The sequence below is a fragment of the Glycine max genome, chromosome 13 (genome assembly GCF_000004515.6).
Source record: "Glycine max cultivar Williams 82 chromosome 13, Glycine_max_v4.0, whole genome shotgun sequence".
NCBI classification, from domain to species: Eukaryota; Viridiplantae; Streptophyta; class Magnoliopsida; order Fabales; family Fabaceae; genus Glycine; species Glycine max.
In genome coordinates this window covers 23,521,483-23,541,275 of record NC_038249.2, presented here as the reverse complement: position 1 = coordinate 23,541,275, position 19,793 = coordinate 23,521,483, and the positions used below count along the sequence as shown (strand labels likewise).

General features: G+C 34.7%; 2 protein-coding genes across 3 annotated transcripts; both read right to left on the bottom strand.

Annotated features, from left to right (window-relative positions):
* Nucleotides 1–131: 131 nt before the first annotated feature.
* LOC100809547 (arginine biosynthesis bifunctional protein ArgJ, chloroplastic) lies at nucleotides 132–6,959 on the bottom strand. The gene is made up of 17 exons (XM_003542418.4): nucleotides 6,647–6,959; nucleotides 6,411–6,515; nucleotides 6,107–6,230; nucleotides 5,966–6,039; nucleotides 5,455–5,499; nucleotides 5,199–5,249; nucleotides 5,032–5,100; nucleotides 4,829–4,887; nucleotides 4,515–4,584; nucleotides 3,997–4,077; nucleotides 3,831–3,917; nucleotides 3,447–3,569; nucleotides 2,951–3,013; nucleotides 1,610–1,687; nucleotides 1,384–1,529; nucleotides 620–690; nucleotides 132–504 (listed from the first exon to the last, which is right to left on the bottom strand). Exons 1-17 carry the CDS (start codon nucleotides 6,710–6,712, stop codon nucleotides 422–424), a joined length of 1,395 nt encoding a protein of 464 aa, XP_003542466.1. The 5' UTR covers nucleotides 6,713–6,959; the 3' UTR covers nucleotides 132–421.
* A 1,397-nt stretch (nucleotides 6,960–8,356) lies between these two features.
* LOC100808999 (uncharacterized) lies at nucleotides 8,357–17,810 on the bottom strand. 2 transcript variants are annotated; one of them, XM_006594017.3, is made up of 20 exons: nucleotides 17,434–17,809; nucleotides 16,249–17,183; nucleotides 16,106–16,174; nucleotides 15,827–16,025; nucleotides 14,352–14,436; nucleotides 13,519–13,629; nucleotides 13,299–13,367; nucleotides 13,108–13,189; nucleotides 12,949–13,008; nucleotides 12,804–12,856; nucleotides 12,564–12,730; nucleotides 12,029–12,194; nucleotides 11,584–11,641; nucleotides 11,447–11,503; nucleotides 11,119–11,367; nucleotides 10,320–10,381; nucleotides 9,572–9,628; nucleotides 9,393–9,486; nucleotides 9,121–9,261; nucleotides 8,357–8,552 (listed from the first exon to the last, which is right to left on the bottom strand). In XM_006594017.3, exons 2-20 carry the CDS (start codon nucleotides 17,050–17,052, stop codon nucleotides 8,466–8,468), a joined length of 2,670 nt encoding a protein of 889 aa, XP_006594080.1. In that variant the 5' UTR covers nucleotides 17,053–17,183; nucleotides 17,434–17,809; the 3' UTR covers nucleotides 8,357–8,465. The 2 variants fall into 2 exon arrangements, with proteins under 2 accessions (XP_006594080.1, XP_014620982.1); XM_014765496.3 differs by lacking the exon at nucleotides 13,519–13,629 and having other exon boundaries at nucleotides 17,434–17,810.
* Nucleotides 17,811–19,793: the final 1,983 nt, after the last annotated feature.

Genomic DNA, 19,793 nt, shown 5'->3' with positions numbered 1-19,793 from the left:
ATTGAAGGCTCCTCATGAACATATTATAATAACAATCTTTTTACACTGATTTTTGCAGCACAATTTTTTACCGGTCTTGTTGATGACCGCTATCAAGTGCACAATCAAACGCTATATGACGAGAAATGAGGTGAATAAGGAAGATCGAGTACTACTATAAGTGCAGATTGCAGAGTACTATGCTTATGAGAGTTTGTTCATGAAACAACAAAAGTAAAGATGAAATTCCTAAACATAAGATAAAGATAAAGGTAAATCAAATTCCAACCAAATCCTGAATAAGATAATGCAGACTAATTACCATAAATTCAAAATAACATCCCTAAATATGAAATCAAAATTGAAATCCTGAATAATATCTAATTAGATCATAATCCAATCCCCATCACTATGCCAATGTACGTGTGAGGTTTCCTTTTGCCTATGTTGTGTACTCAGCATTTATTTTAACATAATCGTAGCTTAAATCACATCCCCATGCTTGTCCACGTCCTGGTCCATTGCCTGTTAGTATGAAATGAATATAAATTAGTAAGTATGATAATATACATGGATATTTATTCCAGACGGCTTAAAAAGAAAAAGAAAAAAAAAGTACTGTTCGCAGGCTATAACTTACCAACTGATATCTGAATTTTAACCGTGTCGTGAGTCTCCCCAGCCTTTCTAAGATAACTACTAGCCGCGTGCCTGCCACGATTACAAGCTTTAAGAGTTTGCATAATAAAGCATAACAAAGATGCAGCCATGGGTGGATTCTAAAGTGAATGGACAAAGAAGACTTGCACATAAGAAAATACTAATAAAAATGTACAAGATAATTGGATGGACTATGGATCAATAAATTACATGATCTAACATTTGTTAGATATAAGCATCATCTTAGCAATTAAAATTGAATATTAAATTGCAATTATTATTATTTTGACAAGAAAAGGAAACAGACTGTTTTCTTTTGGAAGACAAAGTGTAATATAGCTGACAACGGCATTATTAGAAAAGTAAAACTTAATACTTAGCAGGCAATTTCTTGCTACAAAGTTCTACTGCTAGTGTTTGATGGAAAAACATGTGAATCTAATCAAAGGATCAATGTTATTCTACTTTCCTTTCATTCTTGAGCTTTTTATTTTATTATGTGGACATATTAATAATTTGGCTGAATGATTGATGTTATAAGTAAACAGTTTCCTTCATGCAATAGAAATGGAAAGTGATACTCTTCCACAGCATCAGATTTTGTCCATTTACTAACTGGTATTGGAGAAAAAAGGTAATTGGTTGGTTTCAAGGCTTGAATGTAGATAAAATGTCAGAAAATATTTTTTTCTTTTTTTACTAATTTGCAAATGCAAGTAAAATAACCAAAAACAGAAATCCTACCGGTCAAATAATTGTGGTTCCCCGCCATCCATTAGTAAAATATCCCCCAGCTCTACCCTAAGTAAATCTTGATGGAATGAAACCCCCGAGTAACCAGCTGCAGCAGCAATGCGTCCCCAATTGGGGTCTCTACCATATATAGCAGCCTGATGAAACATTAGGTTGGATAATTAGACTTAAGCCGGATTGAAAAATGTAAAAGATTTCTTTAGTTCAATTATCATGCCTTTACAAGTGAAGATGATGCAACTGAACGCGCAACTTTTGCAGCTTCAGCCTCACTATTTGCACCAGTCACACAGACCTGCAAAGTGAAGATGGAATTTGATGAAAAATAGCAATATCAATCAAGACTAAGTCAACATTTTGGCTAAGCAACATCAACAGACTTCAAAATCACACAGAAATTGACAATAAGAGTTGGATTGAATAACTAAGTGGCCATGTAAGACATCAGCAATGGCTTATTTATCTTACTAAAGAAAGCATATGCACATGTATGCATAAAAAGAAAGGGCCCCTCTTTCTCTTGTTAGCTTCCCTCTGTAAGAATTCAGGACTGTCGCCTCCTCTTTTTGGTTTCACATTTTTCCCCCAATAAATTTCTCAAATCTGTTAAATCTTGAGATTGGTTGTTGAGTTGTTCAGATTAGCTTCTCCCAGTGACAGATTAAATGGTCGCATAGATCCACATTGGAAGAAGTGATCATTAAATCTTCAAGTTGCAACACTTTCCAAGTCTCCAATGTGAAAATGGTCAGTCATTGGGTAGCAGAGCTACATATTGTTGGTTACTCCCTCCATTCCTATTTATAAGACTCAATTACTTAATTAATCAAGATTAATGAAAGTGGTTAATTTAGTTGATAGAAATAAATTTTTCTTTAATTTATAACTTTTTCCCAAACTATCCTTGTCATTAATACTCCTCTCTCTTCTAATTGTTTGTCAATACATTCTCTCTTCTTTTAATTAGGGGTATTTCTAGTCTAAAAATAATTACTGCAAGGAACATTATAGATTGGGTCTTATAAAAAGGAAAAAGTCCCATTTCAAACTTGGATCTTATAAATAGGAATAGAGGGAGTAGTTCAGAGTGCATATTGTTTTTGTTTCCTTTTTTCTATCTAGATCCAGTGTATCTTTTCTGATTTATAAGTTTCACCGAGCTTCATTCGCTATGAATTTTCTTTATCAATAAGAAAAGGCAGAGAAAATGAGACAAGAAAATCAGTTATAACAGAAAAGGCAGTGGTGATAAGGATGGAGGAAAAATATAAGAAAGTGGAGAAACAATGGGGGATATATTATTTAAATTTATTTTGATTTTATTTATCACTCAAACCCTGCATTTTTATTCATTAATTAACAAATATTTGAATTGATGAGGTTCTTCGAAAACAAGGCAGGATGAAAACTATCACTTGTTTTGTTAAAAGAGTAAAGAAAGTTTCAATCATGATTCATGCACAAGGACTGTGGAGGATTAATATTGGAATATAAAACAACAGTCACATAAATCAACAGTCATGATGCAAATATCCTTATCCTTGACACAAAAAAATACCTCAACGAGGCATGTTGCTCCTTCCCCATCCCAAGCTATTGATTTGGCAAGACCTTGCATTACCTGGAAAGAACAATCAACTCAAAACTTCACATTTTCTGACTGGGCACTTTTGAAGAATAAATTATGCTTACATCTGAAGGAGGTTGGAATAAAGGATGACAAAAAGGAGTTTCAGGCATTTTTGCAGGCCTTTTTTCTTGAAATGAATGGGAGCAGGGGGGTTACAACATCATTTACCAGAAAAAGAAATGGGTGTTATGCTTACACCCCCCCTGCATATTACTGAATATCTGATTCCAAATGGACTATGATACTACTTCCAGCAAAACAGTCATAGTAATTCATTTGCCAGTTTTACTAGAAAGGTGAAGCTTCCAGCAAGGGAGCAAGAGTTTAAGTACATCAATATATTAGTTTGTTCAAAGGAAAAGAATGAAAATATGAGATGACAAAATAGTGATGAAATTGTAGTATGGTACAAGGTCAACTTTACCGCATCTAGGCATGCCTGAAGTTGAATAGCCTCATCACTGTCTAGAGAAGATATGCAACCAAGCCCAGACAACCCACTAGCCAAGGCAATAACAGTATCATTAGTACTAGTATCTCCATCTACCTGTAGCAAAATAATGCAAAACATAGGAATCAATTACAATCCAAAAATTGGGGGCAAAAGCTTCGGATGGCACCACATTAAATTGGCTAATAATCTTTTGACATAGAATGCTATAATTACAATTGTGAAATTGTAGCAACATGTTTTTGCATTTTAAAATAGGGAAAATGCTGAAAAGAATTATTTTATAATTGATAATGTAGCACCAATATATCACTAACTGAATTCATAATATCCAGAAAAAGCATGAAAAACACATACAGTTATCTGGTTGAAACTTCGGTTTACAGCAACCTGCACCATCTTTCTCCAAACATCACTGGTTAACCGGGCATCAGTTGTTATTACCTACAGTAGATAAAATTCAAGGAACGGACAGTTAAATCTATATATTCCAAATAAGAAAGAAGCATCAAGTAAAACATACCCCAAGCATGGTAGCCATATTTGGGTGGATCATTCCAGAACCTTTTGCCATTCCCCCAACTCTGACCTTAGTTCCTCCAATCTAACCAACACCCAACAATAATAATAAGATTATCTATCTTTGTTCTCAATCTTCAAATTAGCAAACAGATATAGAATTTGGGAATGAACCAAGCATGTTAAGGTTTGTCTGAGAAATTACAGCTTCACAGAATTATGGAAAGCTATCAAACATATCAATATAGAAATCTCCAAAACAGTTAAGTTATAGGTTCGTTTTTAAATTAGACCTATTAACTTTTGGGCTGCTGAATGCTGACCCTATACATATCAACAACTCATTCCAGTGAACTGAACAAGGCCCTTTTATGATTTATCCATACGACTAAATGCATGCATCCATACAAATGTCAAATGTGTGCGTTTATCTATATATGTATGTGTGCTAATAAAACAGTTACATACAAACTAGTTGTATCAACTTAAAACAAGTGAGCAAAAAATAGTAACAAGAAATACCAGAGACTCAATTGCCACACTCTTGCTAACAAGATCTGTAGTGGTGATTGCCACAGCTGCAGAATCTGCCCTGAATGCAAGCTAATAAGATTTGATGAAAAAAGGAATGAAAAGTAGACACAGCAAGTGTTGTTCAGAGCTATATACTTTTCAAAGATTAAGAAACCAAAATGGTGAGAGGAAGGCAAAAAGAAAACTACACAAATACAAAGGTCATATAATAATCACACGTAAAAAAAATGCGAATTCCTTAACATGATTGCATGCCAATTATACAAATTGAAAGTAAAATTAAATCACAACACAGGAATTACCCCTCAACTGAAGATGACAGTGAATTTACTAGAGTGGGAAGTGAGTTCAAAAGTGCCCCCTGCAAATAAAATGAGAAGTATATAACATTGAAAACAACAGAATTTAAGTTTGTTGAAATGCTTTGTCCATATGACAGAAAGAAATATCACAAAGGACACAAGCAGACAGGATATAAAACCCAATATGCAGTCTATGCATTTACCTTTTTTATTCTTTGACCAATTACACCAGTGGATTCAATTAATACTTCTTCTGGCTTCACTTTCAATAGCTGCAATTATGAACATTTGCAGCAAATACTAAGTAGCAACTCAATCTACATGGAGCACTATAATCAAAATCAGTTTAACACAATGAAATGATGCATACCTTAGCAAGGCTTTCCACACATTCTATCATGTCCTGGTAACCTTCTTTGCCCTGGAGACATGAAAGGCCTCAACCTCAACAGCTTTTTTTTTTTGAATGTCACTCAAAAATTGTAAAAAGAAAAAGTTGAACGAACTACACTCATGGAAAAACATTCATCAATGATCTGAAGTGACTATAGTGAAACAACACTTCAGTAGACTATTCATTAAATACTACACACAGACACACAAAACAAAGAGTTTCGGTGGCCTACCGTCGCTGCATTTGCTTGACCTGCATTAGTTAACACAGCACGTGCCTGAAATGTTACAAAACTGATTAATTAGCGAGCAACCAAGCAAGAACTATTGACTTCAATGAAAACACGTTATGCTATAGGAATCTTAACTGAAGGATGAGCAAACACCCATTCCCTGACACAAACCCGATCAAACAAGCAGAAAGAGAGAATCAAAGAAATCACTATACATTTATACAACCCCTCTCACCTAACTTCAGCAAAATCTGAGATGTATAAGTTGATTTTAGCTTATAGAAGAAATTTAATTTATTTTAACTTTTTATTTTCTTTTATAAGTGTGGATGCATAAGTTGATTTTAACTTATAGAAGAAACTCAATTTATTTTGACTAATTATTTTCTCCTCTTATAAGTGCTTAACTGCTTATAGAGAAGTTTAACCATACAAAACCATGGACAATGAAAACGGCTTGTAAAGAAAACTACGTAGCACAAACTAAGAAAGAAACAAAAAAGTCTCTTACAGTGTTGGAAATATCCAACGTCCTTTTGCAGTATAACACCGGTGCAGCCGCAACCACATTTGTTGTAAACGATCCTGAAAGAAATTCAACTCAATCACGTGAAGTGCAAACCAAACACAAAATCAGCAAAACGTAACGAACCTGCAGATACTGCATCAACATCGCACGTGACAAGCGCGAGATCAGGCTTTTCTCCTTTGGCACGTAAACCTCCGTACATTCCCGCAGCTTTGAATCCCTCGGCAGCAGTAACTCCACCTGGAATCTGAATGCTCAAAATGAAACGCTCTCAGTTGCTTGCGAACAAAACAGAGTCAATTATTTTCCACTTCAGGTAACAATATCAGCGAAATCGTAAGAATGTGGCGTTATAAGAGAAAGTTTCTGAAAGAAATTCGTACAAGGCAATGTATAAGTGAAGAAGAATGATTAGTTAGAAAGTGACCTGGTTCCAAGGTCCTTCGGGGAGAAAAATTGGAGCAGCTGGTATGTGATTCTCTTTGGTTGAAACGGCACGGATCCTCAAATTGCGTAGGGGAGAATTAAACGCCTGCAGAAGAGGTTAATTGAAGAATGTGTTACCTCAGCGATTTTTGGTAACCGAACATAGGTTGAAGAACAGAAACCCAATATTCATTGATGATCAGAAGAACAAGAGAGAAATAGAGAGCTAAGAGTGACCTTTGGGTTTGGGGAAGATGCCAAGTGAAGGTGCAGAAAAAGATGCTGAGGAATACACGAATACATTTTTTTTTTCTTTCTCAAATGTAATGTACTAGGGTTTTAGGGTTTTCGCAGTTTGATTTTGATCAGAAGCGGGGAAGGTTAGTGAACTCCGTGTGTAGCTAATAAATACTCTACTATGTTGCTGGAGTTTCGGCGTTACTTCTCTCAAATGTAGTAACGTTTTGGCAGCTGCGCAGATTCTTCCACCCAGGGACACAGTTAAACACCGAGAACAAGGCGGACAAATTACCTACGATAAGTATAGACATACGCTTCAAATTTGCAGACATAATAAATACTTATACTAAACACTCAGATTTTTTTTTGGTACAAATAGTTAACACTCAGATGAGTCAGAAAACACTCTTTCAAGGGTTGTTGTGTATTTTTTTAAAAAAAGATTGCACATAATTTTATACTATGAAGAGTGTTTTTAAATAATTAAGTTGGTACAGGACACTTATTATTCATTTTTTCTTATCAAAATGAACTGATAATGTCAAGCTTGTAGTAATTCTTGGAATTCGTTCATTTTAAAAAGTAATTATGTTGATCAAGAGATATTTTTAATTAATTACAAATAAATCGTATTAGATGCATATACCGATAAAAACTGTGTTGAGAATTTCTAGTTAAAAAAAAATGAAAAGTGAGATTTTTACTCTAAAAATTAAAGACATTTGATTTATAGTACTATCTTAATTTTTTTGAAAAATTTATCTGTCCTTTATTACAGGACTCTTTTTAAATTGTCTTGTATATTATTTTTTATTAAATACCTATTTACAATCCTTTAATATAAATTATAAATGTTATGTTGCATTTCTTTCTCTCTCTTATTAATAATATACATATTATTCTCAATCCACACATTAATTATTTAAATTAAAATAATTGTGTGCGGAAAACTGTTAACTAGTCTCAATAATTCTAGGGCTAATTTTGAAAAGTAATACCAATTTTAATATCACTAATTATATTAACTTTTTCTCAATTCTATAAATTGGTTAAAAAAGTCTTGTGTACACAAGTCAAATGCAGTACAGGAGTAGATATTAATAAGATGAAAAATACAAACAACACTCTTTTTAACATTATTGACAAATTTACTGAAAATTATAATATTTTGTAAATTCCAATATGAGTCTTTTAATTTTGTAAATTTTAATAAAATGTTCGGAAAAAAATGTAATAGAGTGTATTACTAGCACACTCCTAATTAGATATATAATTATTAAAAATTATAACACCACGAGACGAGAATAACAGTAGCATTAATCACCTCCATGCCAAGAACCGTGACTTTGGCAAAAAAATAAGTGTTAGTCGATACATTCATTCATAAATATTTTGCTACTACCATTCATCGTGGTGTGTAAGTTCCAAAGAGAGCCAAGCTTCATGAATTTAAATTCACTGCAAAGATGCACAATTTTTTTGGAGGAAAAAAAAATCAATACAGTAGGATTTTATATATCCAACATGCATGCTAATTAAAAAAAATAAAATTGGTCAGCATGCTGGCTCTTTGGAACTCCTCTACTTCCTTCTAGGCCATGTTCCCTATTTTTTACGCCTTTTTATCCTACATTGTACAAAAAGAGACATGGCTGGCTGGAACCAAGACCAAGCCACAACCACCCATACTACGTGGGAAACAAAAAATTAAGAAAAGAACAATACGGCAGCATGAACATCGCAGCAACGTTACAGTGAGGAAAATGCTAAAAAAATGAATAAATAGCCAAAAATTAGTTACAACACCAGATAAAATTCATTCTATAGCCAGCTGCACTGTCTTCTCCAGCATTGAAGTTTTATTGAAGAGTGTTAGCTGCACCTCTCTGAGATGTTTGGATAACTGCCCAAGAAAAAAAAAAAAAAAAAGAAGCTTAATTGTCAATGCTTGTTGATGTCTGCAACAATTTCTTCAAATTTTTAACTCACGTCACCATGACCACAACCATGCTCTTATTATTATATTATATCAGTAAATAAAATAAATGTGCTGTAGTGCTGAATGAATTACTCGTTGAAACCAATAAATAAAAAGTTTTCATTGAAAATAGTACAAGTTCATTGGTAACACTTTCTCAACAAAAAAAAAAAACCATTTTTGATTTCTTACAGGTCATATTTGAGTTAAGTTGGCCTTTTTTCTTCACAGAACTTGTGCCACTGCACATAATTAACAGCTAACCACATTGCAGCCTTGCAATATGGAATCAAACCTATGGTCGCTAATATCTCAAGACCAGCAAACCTATTTATTATCTATGTGATTTATAGTCTAACACATAAAGAAGAATTCGCACATTTTGATTTGACCTATTCAATCTATTAATTAGTTTATTGGGTTCTCACTTCTGAGTACATAGGTAAAATCTACTTTCCCTAGTAAACCAGTAAATGTAGAAGGATGGACTTACCTGATCTTCACTCATCTTTCGGAAGCCCAATTTCTTAGTCCAAATTGATTCAGCATCCCCGGCTGCAGGAAGCACCAACTTTTCCACGTTTAGAGAAGACAGCAACCTCTCTATGCAAGAGAACAACACTTGAAAATAACCCTAAATGGAAAATCGCGAGTTAATGAAACTTATCCTCACTAACATCTTTGAAAGATAAATAAGTGTTATTGAAATGCATGTATCAATCAACTTTTTCAATTTTGGGTGTCATGCATGAATAAGTTGCTTACTTTTCCTTGATGTGCTCTGCTTGTGGCAACAAGTGGAAGCTCAGCAACATTACGGCCAAAAATCCTAAGAAGCCCAGCAGATACTACAACATAACTGTGCGAGTATGATAAATTCAATGTCAATACAACCAAATCGAAGCACTATCAAGAAAATAAGGAAACTGGAGATAGCAACATACTTCACAATTAAAACAATGCAATACATTCCCCCAAACTCTTGGCCAGAAATATTTCTCCTGCACAAAATTCAAAATACAATATATTAACAGAAAAAAATGATCTAAAAGATTATTAGAATCCTGGCTGTGCAACACATGCATCACCCATGTGACTCGTGTCCACTAAAAATTCATACCAAGACTCTTAAACAATATAAATTCTTTCTTTTTTTAAATCAGAAAAAGATTGTATTAAACAAAACAAAGTGGTACCGGAAGTACCAAATACAAGAAAAATCAAAGCTAAGTTCAGTATGCTTGGTTATATTATATTTATAACAGGAAGGGATAAATAATAGATAACCAAATATGACTATAGCTAAGGTACAAATTTAATTCAGATGTTGAAGAGAACTTCAAAACAAACACCGCTTGTGATAGATAAGTAGATACAAATTTAATTCACCCTAAAACATGTATGTTCTGATGCAACGAAAGCTCAGAGAGGCTACAGACTAGTTTTACCATCAACCAGTAACTATGCAGGGGGGGGGGGGGAGGAGTGGAGGAGAGAGTGATAGAGGGAAATATGCATATTCATCATAATTCAAGTCAGATTCAACTTATCCACCAGCCATACTAACATTTGACTGTTAATAATCCATAGTGCAATAAATCATCCCTAGGAAGGAAGCACAAGAATACAGAAGGCTGCACATGTAAGAATCAACCACACTGATCTATAATAAAATTATCCATATTTGCTTACCCGTAGACCATAACAGGAATCAGATCACGACCAGAAATGGCAACTATGGGATCAAAACATTCCTGCCAAAACAATTCCCATAGCATGAGAAGTGGATAACATCATAACACAACATATATATAACAGACAATTTCAATGCCACTGAATAACCAACGGCCAACACACAATAATCAAATGGTAGAATAAGAAAGATAAAGGTAGAACTAGTTTATTACCCTATTAAGAATGGTTAAACAACTTAACTAAAGAACAAAATGTTAATTCCAACAATTAAAACTAAATTCCAATTAAATACACTCAAATCCAACCAGTTTTGAGTGGATTGCTATTAAAACACAGCTAAAAAAAATTCTGAATCAAAAGATCCCTATTTTATAACATGCCAAACAAAACATTGCACTTATAAACAAACCAATTCAAAAATATTTGATTCCATACATATACAGAATCCATGAATTCTTTCTTATCATGTAAAAAATTAAGGGATCAGATTTCGAGAGACGGGGGATTACTTTTCTTGTAATGGCTAAGACAAAGCCACTAATGAAAACACAATGTAAACAGCATTCTATATGACAAGGAAAGTTTTCTCATCAAGAAAGCAAGTTACAATACAGTAATCATTAATATTACAGCATTTGTAATAGACCTATTCTTTATATACTTTAACAAATTTGAACTGTTTTAGGTAAGCTAGGTGCAGATGATAGAACCAATGAAACGTGAACAAATATGAAATATCAACAGCATAAAAAATCAAGTATAACTATTAACATGCTTGGAAGCCATGAATACTCACTCGGAAAATTGCAGCAGCTCGTGAAAGCAATGGTAAATGTTCAGGATAACGACTTTTTCCACTTAAAATTCTCCACTGGATATCATTCATGGCCCCATAGGTACATAATCCCTTGTCCTCATGCTTCCTGATTATTAGTTCTGAAAAGGAAGCTGGTATAATTTCTGCTCCAGCAGAAACTGAATTCTGTAGAGCAGCATATATTCGATTGCAGTCATCACAACAAAACCACTTATCCTTGGGCAGCTCCTGTCATAAGATATGATAATGAAAAATTAAAAACAAATGCAAGTATCATAAAAATATTTGCTAAAGATCCAGTGCTTACTTCCAACTCACATAGCCCCATGTCCCGCAAGCAGCCAACATGATACTCCTTCTCACACTGGATAACAACCAGCAAAATATACTTAACTTTCTAAAAAAGGACAGTTAAATACAAATGTCATCATGTATAAATCATACCTGGTCACAAATTATTACTGTTCGTTCATCAAATTTAGCAACACTGAAATCATGTTCCCTGTTGACCAATCAACACAATTAGCACATTAGTATAATACTAAAAACCAAACTGAGCTTTCTCTAGCAGAAAAACCCAATACAGATAGCTTAAATTCTGCACACATTGTCATTAAAAAAAAACATTAATACCAAAATTTCAAAATTCAATGGCTTATTTCCATGAATCATCATTAATTCTACCACCACATTACATGCCATACACATGCATTGCTTTGACCTCCTAACAACATATGCTACTGAACCACTATATACCATGAGCCAAAATCCAAAATCTTACTTGAAAGTAAAATTGCACACTTTTGTAGGAAACATCTTCCTCATAAAATTGTCAAAAATTGATTGTTTTGTTAAATTCTTTTTAAGATAAACAAACCATATAACCTACCTGCAAACAACACATCCTCCCATTTCAACTTCTGGTGTTTTATCAACGCGTGTCAATCGTATCATGATTGGCCTCACAATAGAAGATTCTCTTCCATTACCAGCATTATCTATACAATTTAGACATTGCCAACCACTGTCTGGAACACACTGTAAACCCAAGCAGGCTGCAATTGAACCAGAAAATGCCAAATGTTAACAAATCCTGTCACTTTACCTCCAAACCACTTTATTTTCCCATAGTAATTTCACAATATCTGCTACTAAAGTGACCTAAGCATGGTATATCACTGAACAAAATGAGGTAGCAAGACAGACAATATGTTATGCAATATGTTATGTTGTATGCAGCATATGAATACAATAAAGCACACTTTCTTGCAACGTGTAGATGATAGACATCATCACTCATCATCCAAATTACACACAACAGTGGATATATTTTTTAAATATAATGGACAAGAAAAGCACATGAAAACATTACAATATTTGTAAATAATTAATAACTTAAGAATTGTTGAAGACAATTTGTTCACCTGCATGAAATGCCCTGGGGCATCCATTGCAAAGAATCAAATCTCCTCCATCTCCACATACTGCACACATATCATCACTGTCTCCCGTGGTAAGGTTTTGACCATTTGCCAACGATAGAGCTATGTCATGAAGTGTTAATCCATTGGAAGTATATATGTGTCGGTAACTGCAAAAGGACAAATTATTTCAATATATAGAAAAACAGATCAGTCATTTAGATTCTTTTAAATTCTACTCACGGTTGACGCCTAGCAGCCATTCCAGCATGGGCTTCAAACTGTGAAGGGCTTATCTGTTTACACATAATGCAAATAGTAAAAGCTTATAGTAGCATTTATGTTTGCATAAACAAAATATTTTGTGCACACAGTTATATGATCGTACCTCTATATCACAACAACCACAGACTATCCCGTTTCCCTGTTTGTAACCTCCAAGTAATTTCTGAAACACACATTAATCATGGAAAAGAATAAAAATCAAGTGCAAATCAACCCATAAGCACCAAATGACAAAAAATATTTAAAGAAAATATTAAGACACCTGTCCTTTGACATAGTAAGCCAACTCAGCACCATCTGGTAGCCCATTTGGCATAAAAAGCAACCTGTGTAAATCATTGTCCCTGATAAAAGCAAAAAATCAAATTCAAACTACAGTAGCTAAGCTATTGCAATTCACATAGAGAAGCTAGAGGAATGGAACAGGCATCCCCAAAAACAAAACAAAAGTACCTTCTCTTAGTGCAACCATCAGCACTTCTTTTCTGCAGTACACCTGAGTTAGAAGTGTAGGAGCTTGGCCTGCAAAAAAGGTGTACTGTGAATAATTGAATCTTAAGGAAAAATCTATAACTTAATTGACCATATAACCTTATACATATGAAGACTGCTCAAGCACATTCTCAACAATCAAGTATGGGTATAAGTAATTGAACCAAGAGAGAGGACAAACTTTTTCACCACACGCTTCCATTCATCAGTTGTCTGATTCATATACATGTGCTGCTCATAATGACTCGGTACATGCAAAGATGACAAATGGCTTGTACTTTCTACAGATTGACTGGAACAACAATTTAATAGGTAACAAGTTTTGTCAGTCTTTTTTTCTTTTAAAATGGAGCCAAATTTCATTAACTTAATGACAAAAAAAATTGAAAATATTAACAATTGACAGACATAAATAAAATTGAATTTAGAGTTCTCCAAAAATTCCAAAATAAAAAAGCACTAAAATTAAATTGGCAGCAGCTCTCATAGATAACACCATAGCAAAACTCAGGTGAAAATGAAATTGTTTTCCTTTAACAAAACCATAGAATTACAAAATCTGATTAAGTTTCAATTCAACAAGCACCAATTCCCAAATCCTGAAAGCACTGGCTGACAAAGCATCAGGACTAAGCAAATTAACTTGAGACCACCATTAACGAGGCTTTAAAAGCACAAGCAAATGCCCTAGTTCACATGCTTTAGTGATGTGAAGTAAGATAAAGGCATCACATAAACAAAACATGAGATGTTATTCTTGCTTAAGAAGGCCCATTGAACATTTGCACCAATAATGTGGTTAACCATCAATGTCTTGGCATTTAGAGCAAGTTTCTTTTACTATTAAAAATGAACACATTGACAGCAAGAACTACTTCTGGTGGGGGGGGAAATCAGATATGTCCTGTTCACTATAGAATTCCTTAATTGAAAAGGTTGCCAATATCCAAATGAACTAAACAAGCTGAATAAGCAAGACATAGGGAATGCTTTTTGGGTTTATTTCGGGTTCACCTTATGTTTGTATGAGGCATACCGACAAGTTTGGTGCTATAACTTTTATGAGCCTGAACCTTGCCATTGCTTTGTAGAAGACTTTCTGCAGAACCCAAGGCAAAGAAAATATATATAAGAAAAATCAAGACCTAAAGCAAAGCAAAAGAAACATCTCTTACTATTTGTCATGAGAAATATGCATCTATACGCTTAATGTGTCTTCCCATGCAAGTTACACCAAACAACAAGCATGGGATACTCTATATTTTAAATCTTTATTGAGTTTATTCCTTCCAGTTCCTGGGTGTTTTGTAATGATAACTGTTAGATACAAACCCATTCATAAGCTTTCACCTAACAGCTCAACCTTCTAGGAAAGTTGGAGAGCTTGGTAATAATACTCTCCAATAGAATAAGATCAAGACTATATCATGATTAGCTCTAACAAAATACAGGGAAAAAATAATTCTTAACACCCATATTTTTTGTACTCCATTTCAAAATAAATTTTGTACAAGTTAAGGTTTTGCACAAGGAAAAGTTACTAAAGTATTCTCAATTTCAATGAAATATAAGAGTTTATTTGACTGTTACCCTTTTATACCATTAATGCTTTCTTATTCCATTTAGTGCTGATTCCAAATGGAAGTTTAATTCACAACTGTTCCGCCACTCTTATATTGTTAGTTTCTTTCTTTCATATCACTCTTCTAATTTATTTAACCTCCAAACCATTTCCTTTTCTCTTCTTTTATTTTATTTAAATCCCACTACACTTAATACCACATGTGGGCTATTAAGAGTATAGAAGACCACAGTGTAGCAAAATAAAAATACAGAAGCAGCCAACCAACAGATACTTTCTAATCTTCAAATAAAAAAATGTTAGAAACTACACCAAGTTTTTGGTTTAAAGGAAGTTAAATTCTAAATATAGAGGAGGGAGAGGCAGGGATTCTAAAGAGGGGAGGAGAGGAAGAAATAGCATTATTGTAGATCGATAAAGTAATTACACTTAAGTTTTCAGGTTGGGGATAATTTAGTCAGCAAAGCCTAAAAGTTTCAAGTATGTTTCCTCCCTTCCAAATCCCCCCCCAATCCCCCCCCCCCCCCCCCCTTCCTCCATTTTCTTCCAACCAAACGCTATGTTTTCTTTTATCGGCAAATGTTAGTTAGTAGTTTGTTAGTGGGGGATTCGAACCCACAACCTCTCCCCCCTTCCCCCTCCCTTCTCCACTAAGCCAACCTTATAACCCCTAACCAAGTGCTATGTAAGTTTTATGTAAGGATAGATTCCAGATAGGATGAAATGTGTGGACCACATCAAAGAGACTAAAAATGACTTCTGTTGGGAAGGATATGGCAATAAAAGAAAGTGATACAGAATGCCTACGGAGAAATATAACTGGTTCTTATTTTATAGTATTCACTGTTCAGATAGCTGGACACAAGAGTTTCTAATAAAAACTTCTTGCCAGAGAAATGATTCTCACCTTTCCAAGCCTGGAAGGACTCCTCATTGACAGATGAACCAGCCACATTCTTTATAACCTCATCTAGTAGACTGAGTGGAGCAGTTTTTATTTCCTGTATAATACTATATATCGGTCTTCCATTTTCTAAGAATATATGATTATTTGGATGTCTAGTCTTGGCTCCAGCATGCTGCTCGAACTCATAGGCACTAAGAACCTGAGAAAATGATAAAGTTAGCCATCTTGTAAATACAGAACAGAATCTCCAAACATAACGAAACAAAGCGCATGTCTTACTCTAGAGTAATTGCACATTGAACAGCCACACAAATATCCGCCACCATCAATAATCCCCTGTAGCTCAACCTGACAACAACTTCAAAACATAAGAAGAAACCAAGCATGAGTATATAAAAAAAGACAATGAATGTGAGCTTTACCTTTCCAGGATTGTAAATATACTTCACTACAGCTCCGTCAAGGATGCCAGTTGATAAAAGCTTTTTGACATTTGTAGGGTAGCAGTTGGGGACTACTTTCTTGGACATTTTCAATTCCATATTGCGAGTGTACAAGTCCAAATCTCCATCACGAACATATCCCATTCCACACGGGCTTTCTAACGACCCACCACTACAATCATCCCTTGCCAAATATTCTTCATCATCCCCATGAAAGCCAATGTAATTGCCATCATTGTAAAGAGCAGGATGGTGCATAGGTGGAGGCGGTTGGTAATCATAGTCCTCCTTCTTCTTACTGAACTTAAAAGTAATTTTCCTGATACCAGATGAACTCGCATGCTTGGGGATTTCCATCACTACACGGGATGTCATTGCAGCACTACTTGTGTCCTTATCACTCTGAGAAGTATTATTATTATTATTATTATTATTCTGTTCACCGGCTTCATCACTCAAGGTCTCATCAGAACTTGAATTCTCCAAACAAGTAGACGTCAGTTCCCCACACTCTGCATGGTTGACATTTTCGGATTCAGTTGGTTGGCTACTGATATCTTGAAAAGTTTGCGCAAGCTCTGCTGCAGAAACGTTGGGGTTAGAAACCTCAGAGCGCACTTCATCATTGGAAACTTCTTTCGCTTGTTTCTTATTAGGAGACAGGTGAGGTTCAGTATCAGCAACGCATTGGTCGTAGTCACGCTTCAGTTCCGTCCTTGACTCCTCATTGTTCTCCTGCTTTCCTTCTTCTAATGCATGCACACAAACCACTTCTTCTCCCATCAAAATCAAAGAACAGAGCCCCTGGGAATCCAAACGTGGTAACTACCAGATAAACACCACTGCCGCACAGCATTCACGAAGAAACTCGAACAGACTTGAACTTCCACACAAGATTCGTGTCAAATCAAAGCCTACGCACAAAATTCACAATTAGAAACACACATTCCGATCAATTCGCGGCTATGCACAACGGAAAACACTAAAATAGCATCGAAAAAAAACAAAAAAAAAACAGTTAATATTCCAATCAACGCGTCCAAAGGAAGTTTCGAGACGGTTCTTCGAATGAAACCAAAACCGCGTAACCTTTAATTCATTCATTTTGAAGACACAAAAAAAAAAAAGAAGAAGAACGACAATAACGAACAGTAAGAAACCTACCTCAAAACCACAACACCAATTAAAAATCCAATAAAAACTCAAATCCGATTAGCCTCCAATCCCTAGAATTAAAAGAAAATCGAAAGACGCGCTCCAGGAGCCATGAATCGAGTTTTGGAGTAACAGATCTGAGATTGGGGAAGAGCAGTGAGCTCTGCACTCAAAGAGATTCGAGACAGAGAAGTGAGATTGGAGAGTGTTAGGGTTTGGTTGGACGGAGGGGGAGGGAGAGAGAGCGAAAGCTGAGAGGGCGGTAACGAACTGAAGCGAAAGGCTTGGTTCGCGCTTGAGATTTCAACTTTATGGAAAGCAGAGAGGAGCAGAAGGCGATGAGTTTCGTAAAAAGAAACAACAACTGTCCCAAAAATAAAATGGCGTCACGATATTTCGGAAGAGGCCAGAAGACAAATGGATAAATGTGATGGGACCCACTCGAGTTGGGCCTTTTACATTGCGCTACGTGGCATTGCTGGGATCCAACGGTGGCCCTCCTCAGCCGTTTTTTCTCATGAAGTGTCGTGCAAGTTAACACGTGTAACCAAGGGTCATCTACTTATATGTTAAGAAAAAAATAATAAGAATTATTTTTGGGTATGTAGAATGGACCGGGTAACTTCCCCTTCTCGGGTGGAGTAAGGACAATGCTATTCTCACCGTCAAATTTGCTATAGACAAAGTAAATTGTCCATTTTACCATTCTCTTTTTTCTTACACCTCTAACCCTTTTGTATTTTTTTTTTGTATTGTTGCACAATGGTAACTTTTTTTCGTTGTGTTTTGAGTTGAGGGACACACCGAATCATACTTTCATTGTTCTTTCACAAAACAAAAAATACACAACAAAAGTCTAATTCTGTTGTGTTTCTCAACACAAAACACAATGGAAATGTATTTTCGTTGTGTATTTTTTTGGGGGTGAAAAAATTGCACAAACGAATCATGATTTTGTTGGATTGCAAATTTTTTTCACTCCCAAAAAATACACATAACTAATACTTTTTTTCCCATAAGAGTTGTAAGTAACAACTTGCAATAGACACAAACTTAGCCTCTGTTGTTGATAGAGAGGTGAAGTTCTACTTATTACTTGCCCAAAATATCAAACAAGGTCCAATATAATGGCATCCACCATTTGTATTTTTTTGTTCAACTCTATCTCCTACATATTTTACATCACATTGTCTTACTAACATAAAATATTGATTTTTCTTATAGAACAAACTTTGGTTAGTGTTACCTACTAGATAGTGTAAGATCCTCTCAACAACTTTGAGATGTGACTCTCAAGGATCATATTGAAATCTAACACATACAAACATTATACATAATATCAGGTCCACTGACAATTAGATATAAAAGTTAGTCAATCATACCTTTGTAGATTGTATGATCTACTGATTTATCTTATTTGTCTCTGCTTAGAGGATTGGAAGCATGCATAGGTATTTTCATTGGTTTGATACCTTTCATCTTGAACTTCTTCAGAAGCTCTTTAGTGTATTTCTGCTAATGTATGTATATTTCTTTACCGTCTTGCTTAATTTGAAGCCCTAAAAAGAACTTAAGTTCTCATATCATGCTGATATTGAATTCATTATTCATTAGATAAAGGAAATCTTTGCATAGAGATTCATAAGTAGCTCAAAAAATGATATCATCAACATAAATTTGAACTATAATGAAATCTTTGTTGACTTTTCTTCTAAAAAAAAGTAGTATCCATTTTGCCTTTCATAAAACTAACTTCTAAAAAAAAGAGCTTAGTCTGTCATACCAAGCATGTGATGATTGTTTCAAACCATATAGAGTCTTTTTTAGTCTGAAAACACGAGCTAGAAACGTATGGTCTTCAAACCCAAGAGGTTGTTTCACATACACTTCTTCTTTTATAACTTCAAGTCTAGTAACGAGCAAATATTTTTGTGAAACATATACCTTCTTGTTAGTTATAACCTTGAGCTATTAACCTAGCTTTATTTTTTACCACCTTACCTTGTTCATCCGATTTATCATTGAAAACGCACATTGTTCCAATAATATTATTGTCATCAGGTTTGGAAACAAGTGCCCAAACATTGTTTTTACTGAATTGGTGGAGTTCTTATTCCATTGCAACGATCAAATTATCATCAGTCAAAGTTTCACCTATCGTCTTATGTTCAATTTTAGACACGAGCACAAAACGCAAGATCTTTGAATGATGTTTTGACTCGTTCAATTTGATCTCCAATTATTTGATCTTGAGGATGATAGTTAACAAATTTCCAGTCCTTAGTTTGAGGTTGTTGACTTGATGATTCTCCAGATTGAGGAAGAATTTCATCAGACTATTTTACTTTGTCTATCTCGGGTGCATCAGA

Excerpts from the sequence above, each read along its gene's own strand:
- LOC100808999 (XM_006594017.3), bottom strand. The coding sequence starts at position 17,052 with ATGGGAGAAGAAGTGGTTTGTGTGCATGCATTAGAAGAAGGAAAGCAG. Across the intron at positions 13,190-13,298 it reads GATGGTTGCACTAAGAGAAG|GGACAATGATTTACACAGGT; the intron begins GTACTTTTGTTT and ends TGCTTTTATCAG. Across the intron at positions 12,195-12,563 it reads CCCCAGGGCATTTCATGCAG|CCTGCTTGGGTTTACAGTGT; the intron begins GTGAACAAATTG and ends GTTCAATTGCAG.
- LOC100809547 (XM_003542418.4), bottom strand. The coding sequence starts at position 6,712 with ATGTATTCGTGTATTCCTCAGCATCTTTTTCTGCACCTTCACTTGGCA. Across the intron at positions 6,516-6,646 it reads CATCTTCCCCAAACCCAAAG|GCGTTTAATTCTCCCCTACG; the intron begins GTCACTCTTAGC and ends CCTCTTCTGCAG. Across the intron at positions 505-619 it reads TAAAATTCAGATATCAGTTG|GCAATGGACCAGGACGTGGA; the intron begins GTAAGTTATAGC and ends TCATACTAACAG.